At 54.4% G+C, this 23,062-nt stretch overlaps 7 protein-coding genes across 7 annotated transcripts; 4 read left to right on the forward strand and 3 right to left on the reverse strand.

Moving 5' to 3' along the window:
• Positions 1 to 284: 284 nt before the first annotated feature.
• On the forward strand, positions 285 to 2,408 carry B0T26DRAFT_674027 (uncharacterized protein; the record flags this gene model as incomplete). The annotated part of the gene is made up of 3 exons (XM_060439666.1): positions 285 to 475; positions 558 to 1,709; positions 1,772 to 2,408. 3 exons carry the CDS (start codon positions 285 to 287, stop codon positions 2,406 to 2,408), a joined length of 1,980 nt encoding a protein of 659 aa, XP_060298229.1.
• A 685-nt stretch (positions 2,409 to 3,093) lies between these two features.
• On the reverse strand, positions 3,094 to 5,283 carry B0T26DRAFT_640747 (heat shock protein 70 family; the record flags this gene model as incomplete). Its single annotated transcript, XM_060437261.1, has 3 exons — positions 3,094 to 4,964; positions 5,045 to 5,177; positions 5,257 to 5,283. 3 exons carry the CDS (start codon positions 5,281 to 5,283, stop codon positions 3,094 to 3,096), a joined length of 2,031 nt encoding a protein of 676 aa, XP_060298230.1.
• Positions 5,284 to 5,604: 321 nt separating this feature from the next.
• B0T26DRAFT_212485 (uncharacterized protein) lies at positions 5,605 to 6,578 on the forward strand. Its single transcript, XM_060433803.1, has 2 exons — positions 5,605 to 6,478; positions 6,576 to 6,578. The coding sequence occupies exon 1, from the start codon at positions 5,713 to 5,715 to the stop codon at positions 6,316 to 6,318; it is 606 nt and encodes a 201-aa protein (XP_060298231.1). The 5' UTR covers positions 5,605 to 5,712; the 3' UTR covers positions 6,319 to 6,478; positions 6,576 to 6,578.
• On the forward strand, positions 6,463 to 9,120 carry B0T26DRAFT_770655 (uncharacterized protein; the record flags this gene model as incomplete). Its single annotated transcript, XM_060446540.1, has 4 exons — positions 6,463 to 6,482; positions 6,582 to 6,644; positions 6,722 to 7,474; positions 7,533 to 9,120. 4 exons carry the CDS (start codon positions 6,463 to 6,465, stop codon positions 8,650 to 8,652), a joined length of 1,956 nt encoding a protein of 651 aa, XP_060298232.1. The 3' UTR covers positions 8,653 to 9,120.
• A 113-nt stretch (positions 9,121 to 9,233) lies between these two features.
• On the reverse strand, positions 9,234 to 10,541 carry B0T26DRAFT_739574 (FAD dependent oxidoreductase; the record flags this gene model as incomplete). The annotated part of the gene is made up of 2 exons (XM_060443729.1): positions 9,234 to 10,403; positions 10,485 to 10,541. 2 exons carry the CDS (start codon positions 10,539 to 10,541, stop codon positions 9,234 to 9,236), a joined length of 1,227 nt encoding a protein of 408 aa, XP_060298233.1.
• A 1,298-nt stretch (positions 10,542 to 11,839) lies between these two features.
• On the forward strand, positions 11,840 to 12,982 carry B0T26DRAFT_643010 (uncharacterized protein; the record flags this gene model as incomplete). The annotated part of the gene is made up of 3 exons (XM_060437498.1): positions 11,840 to 11,978; positions 12,041 to 12,758; positions 12,814 to 12,982. 3 exons carry the CDS (start codon positions 11,840 to 11,842, stop codon positions 12,980 to 12,982), a joined length of 1,026 nt encoding a protein of 341 aa, XP_060298234.1.
• An 8,005-nt stretch (positions 12,983 to 20,987) lies between these two features.
• On the reverse strand, positions 20,988 to 21,983 carry B0T26DRAFT_749729 (uncharacterized protein; the record flags this gene model as incomplete). Its single annotated transcript, XM_060445143.1, has 2 exons — positions 20,988 to 21,762; positions 21,826 to 21,983. The coding sequence occupies 2 exons, from the start codon at positions 21,981 to 21,983 to the stop codon at positions 20,988 to 20,990; spliced, it is 933 nt and encodes a 310-aa protein (XP_060298235.1).
• Positions 21,984 to 23,062: the final 1,079 nt, after the last annotated feature.

The following is a 23,062-nucleotide window of genomic DNA, read 5'->3' on the forward strand; positions in this document are numbered from 1 at the left end:
GTTTTGCCGTCTTATGGATTTGGGCTCAAGACTGTGTGGGGACCTGGCGGACACTGGCAGCTGGCACTTCCCCCTACCCTCCCCCCAAGCTTCGACTTTGTGCGCGGGGCAGAATTGGCGGGAAGGGAAAGGGAGCAGGGTTCTGGTTCTGGTTCAACAGCTGCCCCACCCCACCCTCTGCAACCTATCTACGGATACATACGACGGGAATCTACGAATACTGGTCTATCGAATCCGCAACCCGTCCACCGCGTGGAGGTACATAGGCATACTACGGCGCTACCATGGACATCACCAAGCTCGTCGTCTCGTTGAGGGAGAAAGCATTGCTCTACGGCGATTATGGCACTTACCGGTCGCAGCTGGCTGGCAAGCTGCTCAACAGCCGCAAGAAGCTGGCCATCGCGACCAAGAACCGTGGCAAATTCCACCCCAGGACGCATGTAGCGCCCGAGCAGATTGCCGAGAACCACGAGTATGTATGCCCTTATCCATTATCTGTCTGTCTGCTCCAGCTCGCCCGCCTTTATCTAACCCAAGGCGCCTTTGCCCCCTAGATACCTGCGTCTCCAGCTCCTGACCGCCGAGCGCGCCTGGGCCCATGCCATGTCCATGAAGGCATCGCATTCCGCCGACACCAAGGGCACGTCCAGCAAGACACGCTCCCACATTGTCTCGAGGCTCGACAAGGCCGCGCGCACTGCCGAGGATTTAGCCGGTGCTCTCGCCCAGGACAGCAGCCTCAGCGGTGCCACGCCCATCGACGTACTTGAGGCTCGCGCTTACGCTGCCCTCCTACGGGGCGCTGCCCAGTTTGAGAGCCAGGCCTGGGCGCCGTGTCTGAAGAGCTACTCTATTGCCCGAGTCATCTACAGCGCCCTCTCCACCTCGTTCAAGGGCGACGTCTTCAAGGACCTGCTCTCCGAGACCATCGACCCCTCGATCCGCTATGCCGCATACCAGGCCAAGATTCCGCGGACCGAACCCATCCCCACAATTGCGCGCAACGCCTTTGCCCATGCTGACCCCGAACTTATCGACCGCGTTAGAACATTGAATCCCGATGTGCTGGAGCATGGTGGCCTCGATGCCACAGGTACCTCACTGGGGGCCGAAGGGGCACCAACAAGCCTGACATGGCGCGGACGCGAGGTCAAGATCGAGGATGCTGCCATCGCCGTCGCCTGGGCTTCGGTAGGGACGGCCAAATCTCGGCTAACCGAGCGGCTGTCTTCGGCCCGCCCCTTGCAGCCTAAGGACATGGCGGCAGCATACGATGATATCCTGATCGCCAGCCAGGATGCCGTCGATGCGACGAAACAGGCCATCGATGAGCTCAAGGGCGAGGGCGTCACTCAAAGCGATCCCCGCATGCAGAGCTTGCAAATCACGCGCACCGCTGTAAACTTCGAGATGATAAGTTGGCGAATTGGCCGCAACAGAGCCCTGATCGGCCAACACGACGGTGCGCAGCTGGACTTTGGCGAGGCATCCAAGGCGACAACACAAGTGAAGGAGCACCAACATGTGACCGACGCACATAGGAACGAGGCCCCTGGCCGACAAATTGCGAAGCTAAAAGAGAAGGTGGTCCTGTATGATGGCACATTGCAGAGTCTCGAGTCGATTATTGAGCTTCCTGGAGTGGCCAACGACCAGGAACTCTCTGGCCGCTTAGAGGCCACCTCGGAGTACTTCACTGCGCTCAAGTATGTTGCGTTCGAATCCGGCCCCTTCAAAAACTTGCGAGTTACGGTACTGACGCTCACAGATGTCTGGCATTCTCCCGGTCTCACTCCATAGCTGGGAATGCCGTGAGCGCACTTGCCCTCGTCAGGCACGCGCTCAACGAGTGCCGGGAGGCTCTCCCTGTTCTCTCGAGCGGAGGGGGCGATGGCAAATCCTTGCCACGGAATATTTCTATCACAAAGGATGACGTGCGCTTTCTCCACAACCTCCTCAGCGGAGAACTGCAGCGATCTCGAGCTCTTGTTGAGATACAAAGCCTCACGAAGTCGTCCCCCAAGGACCCCACGGCCGGCCAAGCGGCAGACTCTTCCAGGCCCCTGATCAGCCAGCTCTCCAACTACCCATCAGGAGCCGTCGATCTTAAGAATATTGTCGTCTACCCTCCCCACGTCGAATCCGTCCCGGTGAAGCCGTTGTTTCTGGACGTGGCGTGGAACTATATTGATTACCCCGACAAGCAGGCCCAGCATCAGCAGGCCCAGCATCAGCAGGCCCAGCATCAGCAGGCCCAGCATCAGCAGGCCCAGCAGCAGCAGGCCCAGCAGCAGCAGCAGCAGCAGCAGTTCAGCTCGAGGGATAGGACCACCGCACAGGACAAATCAGCCGAGGAATCCGACGTAAAGCCCCAAAAGAGAGGCTGGTTCGGCTTTGGGAGATAAAATGTGCCTTCCTATGCTCAACGTTGCCACCAACTCTAGTAGATACTTTAGAAGAAATGCTGCACTTGTCCCTGCTCTGGAAGGCCAGAGAGGGGAGAGACAAAGCCATGCGAGAAAAGAAAACAAAATAAAACAGACATAAAATCGCGCTTGCCCCTGAGCAGAATTTGTACAAGTCACACTCCTGTCCAATACACTTCTCTAAATAGTTACACTATTTGGTGGCACTGCGCTCCTAATAAGACAACGATACCACTTATTCTTGGGGTCACCTGAGTGGTAACTTGGATGCACAAGTGTTCCTTTTTTTTTTCTATAGCTAGAGGCCAGTCACAGGGAAGCAAGGCAGCTAGCTTACTTATTTTAACGAGGGGGGAGATTCTTTATTATGAATGCCTCGCGGGTGTACATCTTATATACACGCTACCAAGCCTATGCAACCCCCATCCCATCCTAGCGTATCTTGACATCCGAAAAATCGTAAAATGATGTTTCCTACAAAAAGCAAAAGTTTTGATGCTCAGAACGCCTTCCGCCGTCTGCAGTATTAAACAGAGAGGACAAGCCTGACGAGCCTATCAAAACACAACAAATATGATACAAGAGAATACATTGGAGAAGGGTACTCCAAAATAGTCAGACATTTGGTAGAAAGTGGTGCGTGGGGGGGTATAGTGGTGGTTATTTATTGCTTGGTCTCGTCCTTCTTCTCGCCCTCGGCACCGGCGTCCTGGCTGCTTGTCTGCTCACCAGAGTCGGCACGAGCCTTGTGCATCTTGTCAAAGAGGTTCAAGCTAGCGACCTGGAGCTCGTCGGTCTTCTCCTTGATCTCGGCAGCAGTAGCGCTGCCCTCGCCAGACTGGCTCTTGGCGACGAACTCACGGAGAGAGCTGATCTTCTCCCGAATCTGGTCAGCCTCGGTTTTGTCGAGCTTGTCGGAGTGCTCGTTCAGAGCCTTCTCGGTGTCGTTAAGGACGCTGTCGGCCCGGTTGGCAGACTCGATAGCGGACTTCCGCTCCTTATCCTCTTCGGCGTACTTCTCCGACTCCTCAACCATCTGCGAGATCTCAGCATCAGACAGACCAGAGCCTGAGGCAATGGTGATGGACTGGTCCTTGTTGGTGGACTTGTCCTTGGCGTGGACGTGGACAATGGAATCGGCATCAATGTCGAAGGTGACCTCAATTTGGGGAACGCCACGGTGAGCAGGGGGGATACCGACAAGCTGGAAGTTACCCAGGAGCTTGTTGTCGCGGACGAGTTCACGCTCACCCTGGTAAACCTTGATCTCGACAGCGGTCTGGAAATCGGCCGCCGTGGAGAAGACCTGGGACTTCTTGGTGGGGATGGTTGTGTTACGGTTGATCAGACGAGTGAAGACACCACCGAGGGTCTCAATTCCGAGAGACAGGGGAGTGACGTCCAAGAGGAGGAGGTCCTTGACCTCACCAGACAGCACAGCGCCCTGAATTGCGGCACCAATAGCGACGGCCTCGTCGGGGTTGACCGACTTAGCGGGGTCACGGCCAAAGATGTTCTTGACGGACTCGGCAACCTTGGGCATACGGGTCATGCCGCCAACCAGGATGACCTCCTCGATATCCTTAGCCTGCAGACCGGCGTCCTTCAGAGCCTTGCGAACGGGCTCGATGGTCTTAGTGATGAGAGGCTGAACCATGTTCTCAAGCTGAGACCGCGTCATCTTCTGATTGATGTGCTTAGGTCCCGAAGAATCGGCAGTGATGAAGGGAAGGTTGATGTCGGTTTGCAGCGACGAGGAAAGCTCAATCTTGGCCTTCTCGGCAGCCTCGCGAATTCTCTGGATGGCCATGCGGTCGCCGGAGAGATCGATGCCCGAGTCCTTCTTGAACTGTTGGACGAGGTGGCGAACGAGATGGATATCGAAGTCCTCGCCACCAAGGTGGGTATCGCCGTTGGTCGACTTGACCTCGAAGACGCCATTCTGAATCTCGAGGACCGAGATATCAAAGGTACCACCACCCAGATCATAAACGGCAACAACACGATCGGCCTCCTTCTCCAAGCCATAGGCTAGAGCAGCGGCGGTGGGCTCGTTGACGACACGCAGAACATTCAGGCCGGAAATTTGACCAGCATCCTTGGTAGCCTGGCGCTGAGAGTCGTTGAAGTAGGCAGGGACGGTGACGACGGCGTTCTTGATGGGCTTACTGAGGTAAGCCTCGGCAGTCTCCTTCATCTTGTTCAAGACGAAACCGCCGATCTGGGACGGCGAGTACTTCTGGCCGCGAGCCTCAACCCAGGCGTCGCCATTGGAGTGCTGCACAATCTTGTAGGGAACCTCCTTGATGTCGCGCTGAACCTCGGCATCCTTAAACTTTCGCCCAATTAACCGCTTAGTGGCGAAGAGTGTGTTCTCCGGGTTCACAACCGCCTGTCTCTTGGCAGCAACGCCAACCAGGCGCTCTCCATCCTCGGCAAAGGCGACGACGGATGGTGTTGTCCGCGCACCTTCGGAGTTCTCGATGATCTTGGGGATCTTGCCCTCCATGATGGCAACGGCGGAGTTGGTGGTACCTAAATTGGCGTTTGGTGTTAGCCGGGCGTCCAAGACTAACTGTGGCGAACTCTGCTGTCATGGACCAGGAACCACTCACCCAGATCGATGCCGATGACGGCACCCTTGACCTTCTCATCTGAATTCGTAGACTCGAACCGAGCAAAGGCCGGATTCATGGGCTTGCGCAGCACACCGGCGGCGCGGGAGCTTATTGAGGATGCCCTTGGCAGCTACAGGCATCGTGGTCAGTCATGCCGAACGGGGTTGATCGAGAAGTGGTCGCGCCATGCACTAGAGTGTTCAACCTACAGCTCTGGAAAAGCGTGTGGCCATCATCCTGAAGGAATTTAATTAAAGAAACCCGATAGAATGGGATGGGGGAAGATTAAGCAGAGCAGAGCTGAAGCAGCAGACGGGGATGTGGTGGTATGTAATGGGGATTGCAGATCGAGAGAGGGTGGGAAATCCTTAAGGTCTTTTGTATGTGGTGCTTGGAAGGGGAAAAAAAATTCACAGCACGGCCATCGAAGGCGTTCGAAATTTCGCTGAGCAGCCACTGGGAAGTCAGGGAGTGGGTCTGAAGCACGGACCATCGCAGGCCTTGGGGGTTCTTAAAGCTGTCGGAGAACCTTCCAAGTTCCGCTTGTGCCGTGGGCATGCGGGTTTTGATGGAACCTCTATCCGAAGGCCGTTATCAGTATCACACGTGACCTAGGACAGGAGCCGAGCTCCCTGCTCGCTCGGGGTTGACTGAGAGGGGCTGTAATGCTGCCCACCCACCCGCTGTTGGAGTTGGACCCGAGCCGCATATGCCGCTCAGGGATAGGTACCTATGCAAGTGCGCCGCCAACAACTGAAGCTCCCACGCATATGATTTCCCCTTCATACCTACGTAGTAAGATCTTGATAGGTGAGACACGAGAGGCCTTCAATAATTGTCTCGCCGGGGCAGTCAACTCCAACCCAAACGAAGGCCTAGAGTACGAGTTACACAACATACGATTCGCTCTCTTTGTGGGCTCGGAGATTGGCATATTAGTGGCGAGGCGGCGTCTTTATGGTTTGGAGCGACGGCAAGAACCCAAAGCAAGCACCAGCAGTGGCAGCACAACCCAAGTTCTCCGCCCACCACCTTCCCACCTCAGAAGCAATGACGACTGCGTTTTGAACGAACCTCCCCATCACCCTCACCTTCTTGCATTCTGCCGGCCATACCATACAAATTGCCTTAGACAGACGGCCGCTTCCGCTTGTTCAAAGGAAAATAAAACACAAGAAGACATTTGGCCATTTCTCGCTACCACATATTTACACCACAACACAATACGACCGTATTTCATTTACACCAGGGTAGACCAGGGCTTTCCGTGATTGCCCTTACCTACGGTAGGCTGGGTTCCTGCGCCGACAGTTGGCGACGACTAGGACTAGCGACGACGACGACGCCCATCCGATGGTTGCACCGCGTTAACCAACCCGCCAAACGCTGGGTGCCACCCTTTTGAAACCCCGACGATGGCTGTCAAGCATGGCGAGTAAGACAATCTCCAACCACGTGCAGATGCGCAATGCAAGCATCATTCATTCATCGGCTGTGCGACGATTGCTAACAGAGGACATCTGCATAGCTTCAGTCCGACCGAGGACCTCATCCTGCCCAAGCCGCGGCGCCACTACCGCACTACAGTTCGTGCTGCGTATGTTGCCCCGACGCGCTGCGCAAACCTCTCCGTGGCATGCTTGGTGATTATGTCTGACATTACTGCTCGCTTAGGCATTGGCAGTTGCGATCCATGATTGGAACCGATAACCAGAACAAGGTCTACTACCCTTCAGGAACGAATAATCTTATTATCCGCCAGCTCGACACGACAACCTGCGAGGCCGAGAGCGTCAAACACTTGACCTTCCCCCCTAGGTGTCTTGTCGCGTCAAATGGTTGGGTCTGCTGCGGAGGGGAGACGGGCGAGTTTGTTGCGGTTCCCGTGGCTGGCCAGTCACGCCTAGCAGGTGATGGCAACCCATCGATCAACATGGGCCCGGACGAACGCCTTCCGATCAACATGAGTCTGCCCCGCAGCGCCGATTTTATCTTCACCTCATTGACCCGTGCACGCTCCTCCAACAAGAGCTTGGTAGCAAAAAGTAAGATAGTTGGTGACGAGCGGGTCAACTGCATCACACTATGGTTCCCCCCATCGTCGGGCTCGAAATCTCCAGGGGCGTACCAGGACCCGGTGGCAGTTCTGGCAAACAATGACAAAACCGTGGTTGTGATCAGGCTGTCGGACCAGGAAATTCTTGACAAGCTCTCGTATCCCGACTGTGTGAACCGCGCTGTCCTTTCTCCCGATGGCCGGATTCTCATCGCAGTCAGTGATGACCCGTTCTTATACACACACGAGAGGACCGAGAAGACGGGGTCTTCCAACTCATTTCGTGGTGTGGGCCGGTCAACTCACGAGTGGACTTCGTGCGGCATGATCCATCTCAAGGGCCAGAGAATCGATGACCGAACAGACAACAGGTTGGTTTTGGTTTCAAATTCACTACGTGTAAGTGCATGTTACTGACTATTTTTGCAGGGGTAGCTTTGCCGCGTGTTTTTCAAGCAGCGGGAAATTCCTTGCGGTAGGAACTCAATACGGCACCATCTCAGTCTTCAGTGTGGTCGCCTTGACAATACGGGATCTGGACCCGCTCATTACATCATTCACCTCGACGCGGCCAAAGGTTGACCTAGGTGCAGTGCGGGATATGGCCTTTGCGCCTGGCCCTTCCGATCTTCTCGCCTGGACAGAAGACCGCGGCCGTGTAGGGGTTGCGGATGCCCGCACTGGATTTGTGTCTCGGCAGATTTTATACCTTGACCAGGCAGATGATTACGACCATGTGGCAGTGACGGATCGGCAACCTGGAGATTCTCTAAGTGCCGACCCAGACCGACACGATGCATTGTCGTCGAGCTTTTCAAATACACTCGATTTGTCTCTAGATGGTGGACAGAACCGACGACCAGGACCAGAGCGGGAGCCGCTCGAGCGGTACCACTTCCCGCTGACTGCGGACGAAACGCTTGTTTTGGAAGCTCTACAGGAGCATCGCAGGCGGCAGGAGGCGCGGGTCAGAATACCCTGGGCTGAGCGGAACACACGGGCGTCGGTGGCGCAGGACAGTAACACGCGGTCAAGAGAGCGCAGCGCAAGCGTGTCACGGGCTGTTAGCGACATCCTTGGCAATATCCGGGATCAGAGAGATCGTATACGCGATAGTCAGGAGCGGTTGCGTGCTACGATGCGGGAGGACAGCGCTGCGGAACAACGGCGACGGGGCGTGGCTGTCTCCTCGGCTGCTGGGACGGGGGAACATATAGTCCCTGTGCCCGCCGCCTCCTCGGCTGGCGACTGGCGGCCTTTCGTTTCTCGGCTCTCGGCAAACACACAAACCCCTGCCTCGAACAGCTGGGACAATGTTGAAGCTTTATACAACCCCATACTGGGCGTTCCGCCTACCGAGGCGGTGGCAGCAGGCGAAGCTGATGTGGTGCGCCGGCGGGATAGGGCAGCTTATCTCTTGCGCGAGTGGGAGGAAAATCCTGCTCGGCGGACCCAACGGCCATATCCCGGAAGGGGGTATGGCCATCGCTACTATGACCCTGCCGATACTGCCGGACTGGTGTGGAGTGAAGACGGTCAGACCTTGTAAGTGACACCAAATCACGACTCGGGTCTGTTTCATGTTGCGAACTTGCTGACTCTGTCTGCCACTAGGTTCGTCGGAGCTGATAACGGCATTTACGAATTCTGCGTGAATATACTTGGAAGAAAACTTTTCCCGGACATTACGATGCGGTAGTGGCCTCAATGGTCGGGTAACGATACTATACGTTTTAATGAATTTGCACATGCATGCAAAGGGCATGGGACCGGCGTTTAGGATGGTGAGGGAGCCTGCCGGAGGTTACCTCTTCCATATCGAGCTGAGGTGGCAAATGTTGGTGCCAACAATAACCCGGGAATCGGCCGAATTCATGACTATTTTGGTGGAGAAAGGCATTTGATACAGATGGCCCGTTTCTGCCATCGACGGGGACGTATTTGCGGGCTATGATGAAACACGGGAATTTACGCATGACCAGTACAGACGCGCAAGCCGTACACACAAGCCGGCCCGGCCTGCTCGCGATATCGAAGCAGGGATTTGAGCCAAGATTGGGGGCTTGGGCTAGCAGAGAGGAAAAGGAGTCAGGTCAGGGACTTGGGACAACTTGCAGTTATGTTAGTTAGCTATGCGTACAAAAGCTCTCTGACTTTCTCTGCTATGGCGAAGCTGCTGGTGAGGCCGGGACTCTCGATGTTGAGCAAGTTGACCCAACCCTCGTAGCCTTCCTCCTTGTAAATGGCAAAGTCGACAAACCCCTTGCCATGCATGACAGCACCCAGCTTCCCCAGCTTGGGACGTATGCCCGCGTAGTCGGGCTGTAACTGCGTCTCGTCAAGCCCCGGCAGGTACTTCTTGACCTCCTCTATGGTCTGGGGAAGGCGAGCTGTGCTGACGGCCAGGTCGTAGGGAGAGTCAACCCACTCGACGTCGGGGCCGAATTTGATGCGTCCAGCCATGTCCAAAGTCAGGTGGGTGCCCAGACCGCCGTGCCCGGGCTCGGGGGCAGGGTAGATGAGCGTGCTCACCGACGGGCTCGGCGCTGGGTAAGAAAAGTAGTTGCCCTTGGCGTAGAACATCTGCTTCCGCCTAGACTCGGGCACAATCATGTTGTGCACATCCACGGCGCCCAGCCCGGCCGAGTTGACGATGGTCTCGGCCGTCACCGACGATGTCTTGCCGCTCACGGCATCGCGCACCAGCAGCTCCCAGCCGCCACCGCCTGGAGGGCCGCCACCACCCGTGCCGGATGCAGACAGCGGCGTCACGGCCTCGACGGCGCTTCCCAGCGCAACCGTGCCGCCGGCCTCCTCGAACCGGCCCAGCAGGCACATCATCAGCGCGTGGCTGTCGACGATGCCGGTGGTGGGGCTCTCGAGCACTCCGCGCTCGGCGCGCACAGCGGGCTCGCGGCGCGCGGCCTCGTCGCGGCCGACCCAGCGCACCGGGACACCGACGGTGGCGGCAAAGTCGTGGATGTGCTGCAGCGCGGCGCGCTGGGCGTCGGTCTGGGCCACGATCCACTTGCCGGTGCGGCGGTGCGGCACGCCGTGGGCCGCGCACAGCGTGTACAGCAGCTCGCGGCCGCGCACGCACAGCGCCGTCTTGAGGCTGTCGGCACCGTAGTAGATGCCCGCGTGCACCACCTCGCTGTTCCGGCTCGACGTCTCGGTGCCCACGGCGTCGTGCCGCTCTAGTAGTAGTGTTGAATTCCTGCTGCTGGTGTTGCGCGCCAGCTCCTGCGCTACGGCCAGCCCGACCACGCCGCCACCAATGACAACATGGGTGAAGTCTGCCTGGCTCGTCTGGAGCCGTGCCGCACTGGAGAACGCCGCCGCCGTCGCCGCCGCTCGCCTCGTACCACTCTCCCGTTTTACGAGCTTAAGGGGGCTGGAGAGCCAGGCCGAGGCCGAGGCCAACAGCAAACGGCGCATCTTGTCTCAGATAAGAGAATGCGGCGCGTCTCACGGCCGCAGAGACAGAGGTCCTGTCAAATGTCAATGTGCGCCTTATTAATCCAGTCCGTCAGCTTATTAAATCGCTGCTGAGATGCTGATGGACGGGTAAGAGGTAGATTTGGGTGATTACCTTACCTCAACAAGGCACCTCCAACTACAGCCCGAAAAAGCAACAAGAGTCATAATCTTGGTGCCTTACATTAGTTGGGAGTGAGGTTGTTGGCGATAAGGCCTTGAGGGGGAAGCTAGTGCACAGTGCATCCATTGCGGAATCGGCATTAGCTGGCTGGCTGCCAGCCTTGGCTGCAGGCGGGCACTCTTCCTCTCTCGCCCCCCTGTCTGCATCTCGATCTGAGGATCGACGATCTCTCCAGACGTTCACTAACGGCGAACGTGGCTGAACTGAGCATGTCCCTTGGGCGGTTGGATCTGCATTTGCATCAATATCAATGTTTTTTATTCGATACCGCTATCTCGTCTCTTAGGATGTGAATGTCTTCTCAACAAACTGGGTCCCAACTTCCAGGGGAGAAGAATAAGATTCCCTGGTCCACGCCTGAAGCTATTCAACCATACCACGGTATATATCAGGAGAGGTAATATGACAACAGTGCGTACCTTCGATATACACCTCATGTCTCCGTACTCATCTTAACATCCCGTGGCCAGGGAGTTCAAGCTCCAGGAACAAAGGCGGAAAATTAATAACAAGCTAGTAGGTGTGTGCTCACGAGTGCTTTCAGCCGCTGAGGAAGGAAGCGACCGGGCAGGGGTTCAAGGTGGTGCCTCGACGTCACACACTCACCCCCACCAACTCCGCTCTCGCTGGGCTGCTTCGCTGCTGCTTCCTCCGCAGCGCCACAAAGCATTCCACCTGGCCGCCCCTCGCTCAAAAGTATCACGCATTCAAGCCATCCATTCCAATCTCCAACTCATTTGACCACGACAGGCAATCTCCCCGCTGGTTCTCCTCTCTCGGCTCCTACGCATTACCTCTCAAGTGGACCCACCGCTGACGTGAAACTTGGCCACCTGCTCCCATATTGTGGGCTGTTGTGTGCACCCCTTCCATGGGGTGCATCCACATCTGCCAGTGCCAGTCCCAGGCCCCCTGTCCCTTCCCCTTACGTACAGGACGTGCGATCGGCCTGCCGCTAGCCTGCCTCTCTCTCCCCACGAGGGCGCTTTAACAGCACCGAGAGCCAACAACGTCCATGGCTCCCGACTTGAATTCTCTCTCTCCCACCCTCGACGCGCGAGCACAAACGCCTACCATGTCGTCTATCGCAGTCGAGTCATCCAGACCCCTGGCTGTGGATGGTCCGCCGTCTCCTTCTCCCAGGACTGCTTCGATCTCTCTCCAAGCTGCTGCCATACTCAACGCCGGCCTGCAGCGAGAGGAACCTTCTCGCCGTAAGAGACACTCATACAACCCTAGCCGTCGTGTCGTGCCGTCTTGCTCACTTGGCCCCCAGGTTCCTCGAGCAGCTCCGCGTCTCGAAGCCGACAATCCCCCAGCTCCGGTCGCCGCCGATCTCAGGTTCTTATGAACCTCCAGATTGCCGACCCAAGCACACCGGGACCGGGCGAGATGATCGCAGAACCCCACCCTCAAGGTGGCAGCGTCCGTGCCGCCAGTCCCCAGCCCTTCTCGGCATCTCCCCGACTGATGGCCTCGGGCGAGCCGCGCCACTTTCGGACCCCTAGCCTCGGAGAGCTCCACCAGGAGCTCGAGAACGAGCAGGAGTTCCAGGTCAACCGGCTACTGCAAGAGATCCGCCGGTTGCAGCAGCAGGTTCTGCGTCAGCAGCAACCCGGAGGTCTGCCTTCCTCCACCTCCAACGTTGGAGAAGAAGTGTCGGATCGGGCCGTGCCACTCCCCATCCCGTCATCATCGGCAATACAATCCGCCCACCCTGCTCCAGGCGCCCCTGGATCTTCGCTTTCACGATCACCCGGCTTCCCGCACCACCCTCGCAGCTCGTTCGACTTGGCACGCGTTGATCTGCAACGCCGGTCTAGGACCCCGAGTCGAGGCGCCTCGCCTAGGCTCCGCGCCACTTCGATCAGCGGCGAGAGCGGGGAGCAGTGGGTTCTTGGCGGCCGTGACGAGAGCGCTTTCTACCAGGCCGAGACGCAAATGCTGATTCGAGAGAATCAAATGCTCCGCCATCGGATCCGTGATCTTGGCAAGTTTAGTCCGATACAACGATGCGGATATCGAGTGACAAGCACTAATACGATTGAGAACAGAACGGCAACTGTCGGAGTTGACTGGCACCGCAACCGCCATCTCCACTACCCACGAGCCTTCACATTCTTCCCATTTGCACCAATCGACATCTATTTCCGAAGAAGAATCTGCTAGGCTAGCCTTGGGGACAGCCACGCAGTCGTCAACTACAGGGGACGATTGAGTTCCTTGGCCCATGTCTTCTTTGTCCTCTCGGTTTGTTACGGTAGTCAGTTCACCGTTACCAAAACCCGCACCCAAAAGGCACGAGTCAGCACGACAGGGCCAGACGAAATTATTTTCTCATTATTCTTCGGTATCTTGGCGTTAGAATTTTTACTTGGTTGGTCATCTCTGGGGAGTGCTGTTAGACAACAGGGAGTTTCTCAGCATCGTGGGGTTTGGCAGAGGCACCAAGGTATCCTACATGATCTCTGTTTACTACCGTACACGACCATACCCATTGGAAAACTCGGGATCCTGTTTGCATATAAGTGGGGCCTTGGTACCTATATTAACCCTAACCCTTCTATTTCACGTTCACATGCCACAAGCAATCAACCTCCCAATCCTTCTCCCAATCGCCCCGCAACACCTGTTCCTTCCGTCATCAACAAGCAAAGCGAGCCTTACTCCTTGCAATCGCCCTGCAATACACCTATCTCAGTAAACTCAGACGTCTTTTTCCAGGCTGGGAGGGGGTGGCTTCGCCGCCATTTGGGCAGGTGTAAATTGAATAGACCACTTCGTGGGCCGAATGGGCGGCTGGACAAAAACCCGCCCAATTTATGTATAAATTTGTCCCGCTAGCCCATTTGAGTATTTAAGATCCCAGTACCCACATATTTGCGCAGAATGCCTGGAAAAGACGTCTGAGAGCAATATCCGATTTTTGGCTCTTCGCGTCACGCCCTGCCATACAAATCGCGGTTTTCCAAAACCTTGAACTGCGAATAGCTTCAACAGCACAACCACTATTATAAAGCCGAAATATATCTGAGGATGCCTGGAATCAGGGCATCATTTTAAGCTTAATTTGAGCGCGATAAGTTGCAAATTGCGTATTTTGGTACGACTAGACCTTCAAAGGTTAACGCGTCACGCCTTTCCTCCGGCTTGGTGACCCCTATGCCAAAAAAAAAAATAGTCCTGCCTATAAAAATTTGATACCGAGGATCTCCTTCTTCCTAAAAACCTCAGTGTATAACTTTCTTCCTTTCAATCAATCTGTTGCCGGCATACCAGCCTCAAACGCTCGAAAATGGCCTCACCAGGCGATCTAGAGCTCATCAAAGCGACAATATGCCCCATTACTGGCCACGAAAATGCCATTGGGAAGCCGTAATTGAAGCAGCTGAGACTGAAATAGGTATCTTTTGGGCAGTGGATGGTAGTTTGGTCGATGGGGAACGGATCCTTCGCATCGGGCTCAAAGATTTTGGGTACTGGCCCGATTGCCTCAGAATCGATGACATCCACGAGGAGATTACTATTTCGTTTTCTCAACTTTACGAAATAGTACAGCAGGCTGAGGCTAGAGCGGAGCTCAGGGATCGTATGCGCAGGAAGATGCAGCATGAGAATTGTTTGAAGCGGCCAAGGGTTCGGTCACCACCGCAGCAACTCACAGAATCAGACGAGGAGCGGTTTAAGGCAGCCGAGAAAAGAGTCAAGAGGTAGCTTAGCGACCAGGACAGCGATTACATCCCAGAGTAGGATTCTATTTTGGGGCAGGTGGCAAAGATAGAGCTTCTAGAACTAATAGACCTCGGTATACTTAGATCCGCGGATCCTGTGTTCTTGGTACCGCCTCCGTATACGAGTGACCTACGAGATTATCCCATTTTCCGGAACTCATCAAGGCTTCCAAATTCGGCATACTTTACACCTACGACCAGGACTCAGGAAAATTCGGGATCCTGTCCGCTCTCCTGCAGACAATCCAATGAGGGCCAGATCAGTAGTCAGGTCGGTGGCGGCCAGCAAATCCCTAGTATTGTATTTTTTTTTCACATTTTTATTAGGTTTTTAATAATCTTTTATATTGTCCTTTTCGAGTGGATGTGTTTTGTTTTGGTGTGGAATTGAGACGAGGTAGCGGCTTTCAGGGACTAGAATACCAGGTGTTCGGCTCGCTCGCTACATCGAGGCTGTAGAGGATCTCGGTGTTAACCCTCGTCCTGCTAGCGCATCCGTTCAGGTTAGTAAACATGTCGGCGTTGCCATCGGCCGCAACGTGTTTGGCAATTGCTATAACCAAAGTTTGGCGGGGAGGCGGCCAACCCCACAAAATACCGAGATTATGAGACGATTATGTGATTCAGTCTCCAGCTTTCGTTCTGACTACCTAAATATTTGTTAAAATGATTTCAAAGACTTGTAAATCTCGTATAAGAACTTAGTCGGCGGACGCGAAGCATAAGTACTATCTAAGCTAGCCGCATCTGAATAGAAAGTTGGCTCTGCCATCATTTTACATCTGAAGAATTACAATAGGTACTAATTTCAATGACCTCGTAACTTGCTTAGGTAAACCAGCGCTGCCAACATGCTCGCGAAGCCTGTCTTTGCTAAGGTAGGTAGGTAGGTAGGTACATTGTCCCCGGACAAGACTACCTAAACCCTCAACCGCAAGGCGCCAGCGCCGACGGTGTTGTTACCCAAGGACAACCGTCTTAAGGACGCGAGGGGGCAGGTGGGGATAAACATGGGAATTTTATTATCTTCAGCGCTGTGACGATATCCGGGCCATTCATGGTGAAGTTAGAAACGTGTTTACTGCACCCATCCTGCTTCCAAAGCTACTCGAGATATTCGCCGTTGTTATTTTCGTGCTTGCCGCTCTTGGGACCGGAGGGTTTAAAAATGCAGGAATCCATCCAATCCTCCAAACGTCCGCCGCATAAGTTCATTGCTTCATCCTCAGTGAAGTGATGAATTGGTGTAGTGCCATTGGAGTCCTGGTCGCTCAAGATGAGTCTCAGAGGGACTATCCCATGGTGAGTCAATTGCTTTATGTCACGACAATAGGGATTAGTGAGCAAAAGAAGGACCTAGAAGCTGCCACTTGATTCTTCGCAACTAGATTTTGCCACTATTCATAACTATAAAAGAGAGACTTTTGGCCCTCCCAAAGGAAACAAAAAGTCAGACCTTTTCAGACAATTCAAGCTTTACCTCCCTGCATCAAATGCTCCATTCCCGTTGCCCTGTGAATGCGCGTGACACTTTATATTACCAACACGCGATCCTGGGACGAGACGGAGAGGGAGGTGGCTAGCAGTAGCACACTTACAACTGAATTCCTGGATTCAGCCCAATTCAACCCAAAACATCTTGGCATCTTCCCACTTGCCCTAGCCGAGGTAGTATTGGGTTCGAAGGAAGGCACTGATGTGCGCGGTGGCGGCTCGAGTGAAAAAACTTCATTTGCCCTATCTCCAAAGGGCTAACTCCAGTTTGGTGCCGGCTTCCCCCGTACTAAGTAGACCACTTTTGATAGATTGTGGCTCGTCCTTGGCGTCTTCCGTGCTGGGTAGGCCGCTATTGATAGATGGTGGCGTGCGTGGGCGGAGGTCTTCGTCGCGGTATATGACGTAGCCAGTGAGAACATGATACGAAGGGTGTGGACTTGAGGAGCTGGATACCATGGCGGAATCAATTTTGGTTTTGCTTTGATTAACGAGTGCCTTCTAATTAGTGCTGGCAAATAATGGCCGACGGCTGGTATAGATTAACGGAAAAAGGATTTGTTTTGGGGGTAAGTTGAAGAGGGAACATCGGCGGGAAAAGGATTTCTGGGAGCACGAGCTATAAAAACAGTTCAACTTGCAAGGCAGGGTCCATTTGAAAAAGGTGGTTCTGACTCTGCCTGCCCACGGCCCATTGCCTGCGTATGAGATTGGGCTGCATGGCCAACAGCCTGCTGATTCATGGCGGTGTAGGCGGCGCCGGCGGCCCACTCAGATGAAATCTTTCGCCACTGCAGAGGCCAGATTGGCCGCAGGGATAGGTAAACTGTCGTTTTGTTGACCTGTATTCCCCGTGCCTTGCCCCATACGCATACTGAAATCACCCCGATCACAACTCCGGTCAGCAACGGACCCCAAGGCCCTGATACGCACCCGGGTTGAGTCTCTGGTCTGGCAGCAAGACATATCCCAGGACTAGGTCGGCGCCTGGCGCTCTCGGCGTCGGTCTCTCCCCACGGTGATGGGCTCCTGCCGGTTGACAAGGGGCGTAGGGGTGAGAGAACAAGCCCTAGTCGTTAACCCGACACTTGGGTTTATAGCCAAACTCTCGCTACCTGAAGCGCGATGCCATCCCTCGACTCTTCCTTAGTATTATTTGATTTTCTAGCTGCTTGCATGGATGATAGGTCCGCTTTTTGGGCATCCAAGACGGCCGAAATCGTATTAACGCCTAATAATACAGCGCTCCTGGAATAACAACGAGAGCAGAGCTGAGAGGGTCGATAGTGATGTTGCCAATCTCGCAGTCCAAGCGGAGGCCAGGTTGAGTGCACTTACGGAGTCCTGTTGGTTAAATATTCGAGATTTATCTACGGGCTAGTTAACTAGGTATTTTTCAACAGACGCGAAGCATAAGTCGTATCCGGGTATGCCGTAGGCTTTCACCGAGTATTTATTTGAATAGAGCATTGAAGTGGTCGAAGGTGAGCTGTTTAGTTTTCTAGTGATTTTGGCCCACTGCTGCTGCCCAATGCAGAGCGGCTCAACAACGGTGGAGCGCTAAATGTAGGAGGAACGTTGACCTCCCCGATTAGGAAGTCAGTGGAGGTTCAAATGTGGGTTGGAAGAGGTACTAACAGAAGCGGCGAAAACCACACCGAAGTTTGGTGAGACGAATGTTGCTACTGTTACTGAGCTTCAACGCCCCACGCCCTGTTTTCCACCGTGAACCAGAGTGTCGGGACGACGCTTGGACCACATTATTTTCATTTACACCCGTCTCTTCAAGCCGCGACTTCCTACGCACATTTAGGAAGGGACAGAAACATGACATTTCCATTTGTTTTTATTTTTGCAGACGGGCTGTATTGCATGTTGACGTCGAGTACCTAAGGTAATTCCATTTCCGATAATTATACAATACTGCCGTACTGCGCTACGGTAAGACTTGAGGCACGAGAAGGCGCCGCATGCGTTGCGTAACCCCGTCATTCTCTTCCCTATTCTCCCTTCTCTTCTGCCATCCAATCTCAGGTGAGCTTTGGCCTTTACATATTTGGCGAAGCTGCCTTGAACATTGAACAGCCTAGACTGCCTACCATTTCTCTTTTTCCTCCCCCTAAAACCCCGGGTTCGCTGAAATAGGTTGGGGGACCCGCACCTTCCTCTTTCCCGTCCACCTTTGCCTTTCGAGGCTTTTTGGTAATTACCACGCCTGGCTTGTGCCCGCGACTTCCATTCTTTCCTTTCCGGCATTTTCCAGTACCGCGGCCCTAGCCGGCCGAGAAGTCTCTCCGCATTTAGTTTTAATTTTGCCAGTCCCTCGCTTCCGCAATCTCAACCCCGACATCCTACAGGAAACGCAGCGCGGAATTCATCGGCGCCCAGCAACTTTCCTAGGCAAAGTCGTAGGCTTGGTAAGGTCTCGGCCACGTTTGTGACTGCCGTCATTTTAGATCGGCGTTTCAGGGATCATCGATTGCAGAGCTAGAACGGACCATCATATCTCTTCCCATTCTTTCACCTTTCCTTTCGCGATTCCTATCTTGATGTCGCAAAAGGCGGCCATCTTCGAACTCTCAGGTAATGTTTAACACCGCCGACGGAAAAGCAACCAGACTATCAGCCGTCCTCGAAGTCGTCCGCAGCGAAAATGGCTCATCCCAAGTTTGCCGGCAAATATTCCTCCAGACCAACCCTCGCTGAACGGGATGAGCATGATGGTTGCCAGGTCTGGGCATGTTTTAGCGAGACAACTAAATTGGGCATTATGCTCGTTGTTATTTTTGTCTCGGTAGCGCTGGTATATGCATACTGGCGTCTTCGTGTTAGAGCCAAGGTTAGAATTCACTATGACGAGGAGGAAGCAGCTGACAGGGTCTCCCCATCGGATATTCCCCTCAGAAGGCGCCGAAATTCCGGGCTGGTTGGAGGGCGAAGGAGCGCGAGTATCCGGCGCCCTGGTCCCATTGACTATTCCACTTCTGTTCCAGCACCTTCTCCTCCACGGCCACTGCCGTTCTCCCAGCTACTGCTACCACAACAGGCCTTCTGGGGCGCCCCTTATTTGGCTGTTCCTCAACCACTTGTCCCTCCAGCTGCACCTCCCCTCGCTCTACCTCCCATGGCTCCACCTCCCATAGCTCCAACTCAAATGGCTGTACCTCACATGGCTGCGCCGCCCATGGCTGGGCTTCACGTGGCTGGACCTCACATGGCTGCTCCTCACATGGCTGTACCTCATCCCGCCGTACCTCCTCCAGGTGTGAATAGGCCCCCAGCGCCCGTATTTCTGGGACATCCACCTTTCGCGCCAGCATCAAATCCTGGACAGATGCCGGCAGCTTTTCATCTCGGCCACCTTCCTGGAGGCCATTATCCGGGATATCCAGCGGCTATTCCCGGCTCCTATTCGGTCTATTGCAATCACCTTCCACCATTCAAAGCTCCTATGTGCGACAATAGTGGCCACCCGCTATTCGAAGGCAGAGAGAGCAATATTTCATCTCGACCAACCATTCTGTCAGACCAACGGGGACGGGAGGATCATAATATCTCGTCTGTCTTGAGACACCCATCTACTGGCCGCGCAGAGACAGTACACGACTCGGCGTCTTCGCTCGAGGGAAGGGACTCTCCACCTCCAGCACTGTCCTCGCCCAATTTTTCAGAGCCTAAGTCACCCTCACCAACACCATCTGAAGCGAGTGGTCCGAGACGCCCTAGTGGTCGAAGGGGATGGCGAAGGTTTCTGAGAAAACAGCATCGAGAGCCACGGGGCCCACGAGATCAATCCCGGTCAGATTATTCTCGCAGCCAGAGCTTGCTAGCACATGATGCATCATACTCGAATATACTTCAGGGATCGTGCACTTCGAGTATGGATGTGGCGATTCATGGTGAGGTCAACTCTCATGTCGCCCCTAATGTTTCGCAAAACAAACCCAACCTAGTGAGCCGGATGTTCAAGCGTTACCGCCATATCAGCGAGGAGTCTCAAGATATTGAGAGACACTCCGTGAGTCAGACAGTTGAAGACGGCTTCACGGAAGCACACACAAAGCACCAGAGCGACACGAAAAAGGCCGCTGTAGATTCCCATCTACGATTAACCCTAGGTACTAGTCCGGATACCGCTCTAGGTACACGTTTACCAGAGGCAGGAGAGTTTCTGAGCGAAATTGGGCAGGAGTTGGAACCCGAGGACAGTTTACTCCAGCAGTTCCCAACTCCACCTGGCTCCAACGGTAGCTACCCACAGACATCTTCCTAGTCGGGCTCCTTAAAAAGCTCCCCAAGAAACGTCATGAGACGCCAGCAAAAATAAAGAACAGTAACTGCTTGACCTCTAGATCAGGCCTGCTTTTGTCTTTGCCTGCTAGGACGATACGAACGAACTTTGAGGCGGTTTCCGTATGGAAACACATAGCATTGCGATGCGAATCCTCCAACCCGATATACATGTCCCAGAGGTGAGAGAAGGATGTGCTGTTTTCTCAACGGGTTAGGATATGCTAATATGATCCCGTTAGGGAAATCGGATCTGCCTCGATCCTAATATGTCTCCTCTCAGGAAAGGAGGTGAGTAGTCGCATCTGGCCCCAAAGGAGGAAGTAGCCAGCATTTGCTTTGCATTGTTTTGTGGTTCTTTAGGTCTTGCGTGCTCTTGAAACATGTGTCTCTCAGAATGGGACAGGATATGGTAAGGTAATAGTTGGGGAATACGTCTACCCAAACCACCAGGCGTTATGTCTGGAGGATATATGGAGGACAGGCTTAAGCCTCATCAATGGATTTGACTTTCTACTTGTACATGGATGTGCTATTCGCCACATGTTTCCCCGTAATTTGGAGGTTTGTTTCTCTTATGGTGTCCCCCCTCCTTTTTATTTGTTTATCCGTCTCTCCGGCTCTCCTTGCTTACTACTCGATCTTCAAGTGGCTGCGTAGAAGAGCTGCTAAGAAGAGCTGCTAATCATCCCATATCCATCTTGGTCTCTACATATTACTGCCCGCCACACCCAACGAAGACGAGGACGAGCCCCCACTGCCGCCGCCAAACAGGATCCTTGCCCCGGCCGCATTAACACAAGTGCCCGCGCCAGTCCTCGATCGCACGCACTTGCCTGTCCCGCAGCAGCTCCCTACCAGGCACCGGAAACCCGGCTGCGAGTTGCAGTCACTATTGACCGTGCAGTTGTTCTCGGCCGCGCATAGGTTGTTCTCGAAGCAGAAGCCCTGCCCGTCCGCGTCCACCCCGCACGCGCAGTTGCCCAGCCGGCTGCCCACGCACGACGTCGACACGTAGCTGCCGCGCGCGCCGCCGCCGCGGCAGGGACTGCCGCTGGCTGTCGGGGCGGTGGAGATGGTGGTGGGATTCGACCGGATGGATGTGGTGAGGGTTGATGATATTGGGGATGATGATGGTGACAGCGACGATGACACTGCTCCTGCACTTACCGTCGGCGTTGCCGTGACTGTTACTGTGAGGGTTGCGGTCGACACTGCTCTGGCGGCAGTTGCTGTGACGGTGGTGGCGGCGCACCTGGGCGAGGTGGCGGGTATTACGGCACCCGGGAGAGCAAGGCTGGTGGAGCTGATATCGTTCTCTGTGCTGCTGCTGCTGCTGCTGCTTGGAAACAAGGGCACGTGAAGGATTGGGGGAATAGGCAAAGCGGAAGACGGGATCGGATCATCAGAGCCGCTGCTGGCTACCGGCTTGGAGTCGGAGCTGGGGATCCTGGCTGTGATTTTGACCGTGGTGGTTGTGGTGCTGCGTGGGAAGACGAGTTAGTTGATAAGAGGGTCAAGATGTATAGGGAGGGAAACAACAAACATGAGGCTGGGCGTGAGTGTGGTGGTCAAAGTGACCAGGCAAATTGGGTCAAGAGTTGCGTCTGTGACGGCGCGAAGAGCATATCTCCCCCCTCGACGGCCTTCTAGTAGTCCCAAGGCAGCAGGTATGAGTGCTGAACCCAGCAAGAGAAACTTCATAGTGTAAGTATAGGGGTTTTCTCCTTTTTTCTCCTATATAGATGGCTGCGCCCTGCTGGTCTGAGCGGTTCGAAAATGGGGTGGGTGGGAAGAGCCCTTTATAGACAGTTAGGTCCAGGTCCTTTCAATAAGCAGAGTACAATGCTAAACGACTGAGATGGGTGTCTCGCCCCTTGGATCAGGATTACACTCCAACTCCATGTAAACAACCAGAAATGTTCATCCTAGTCAAGTACGATGTCTTGTCTTGCCGCTGAAACACGGGAACCCCCATAGGTCGACCCAGGGAAAATGCTCGAGAGACCTCTGAACTCTGGCTGAACCTATCTCGTATGCGGGGGACTTGAGGTAAGAAGTGATAACGCCAATATCGTCTGTCTCTTAAGGTTTGGTCTGCATGCCCTAGGATCTGGAGGGGGCCACACACTCTAGGCCGTCCTTAATATGGAAACCCAAGACTTCAGAGCAGGGTCTTGGATTAAAACCCGAAACCTTAGAGGCGACGCCATGTTCTGGACTTTCGGCCGAGAATAACTTCTTCAAACCGAGTGGCGCCCCCGAGACTCAATGTCTAGGGATATATATCTAAGGTGCTTACGTGCGTTAGAAGTTGATTCAGATCCTGCGCGAAATGGCTTGCTGGTGCACCAAACTCACTGCCATGAACCTGTTTACCCGTAAGGAAGAGTGCCTCATGGATGAACAGCCAGGCACCTTTTTTCCTGCAACAACGTAAAAGAGTTTCACAAATGTTAACAACCTAGCGGACAGGATCGGCCAAAAGGTTTGAGCCCTCTAAATCACAATCTAGGAATCACAATCTAGGTAGCCTTGAGCGGCATGGCTCTAGGCACCGCATCGCAAATAGGGTCGTTTCTAGGGGCGGTTCAAGCTGAGTCTTGTTGGTTTCGATCCTAGTACCCAAGGTAGATCTAAGCAAACTAATGGGTCGGATTCCGAATGTCTCTGGTGCCTTCCGCTTTGGCCAGGACTCTGAAGACAAGAAAGTGTGACCCCAACAGATGAACATGAGTGCATGTGCCCTGTACAGTGTGTATCGAATGTGCGCACACGCGGAT

The sequence above is a fragment of the Lasiosphaeria miniovina genome, assembly GCF_030549165.1.
Source record: "Lasiosphaeria miniovina strain SMH2392-1A chromosome Unknown B0T26scaffold_3, whole genome shotgun sequence".
Taxonomy (NCBI): domain Eukaryota; kingdom Fungi; phylum Ascomycota; class Sordariomycetes; order Sordariales; family Lasiosphaeriaceae; genus Lasiosphaeria; species Lasiosphaeria miniovina.

Excerpts from the sequence above, each read along its gene's own strand:
- B0T26DRAFT_212485 (XM_060433803.1), top strand. The coding sequence starts at position 5,713 with ATGCTGCCCACCCACCCGCTGTTGGAGTTGGACCCGAGCCGCATATGC.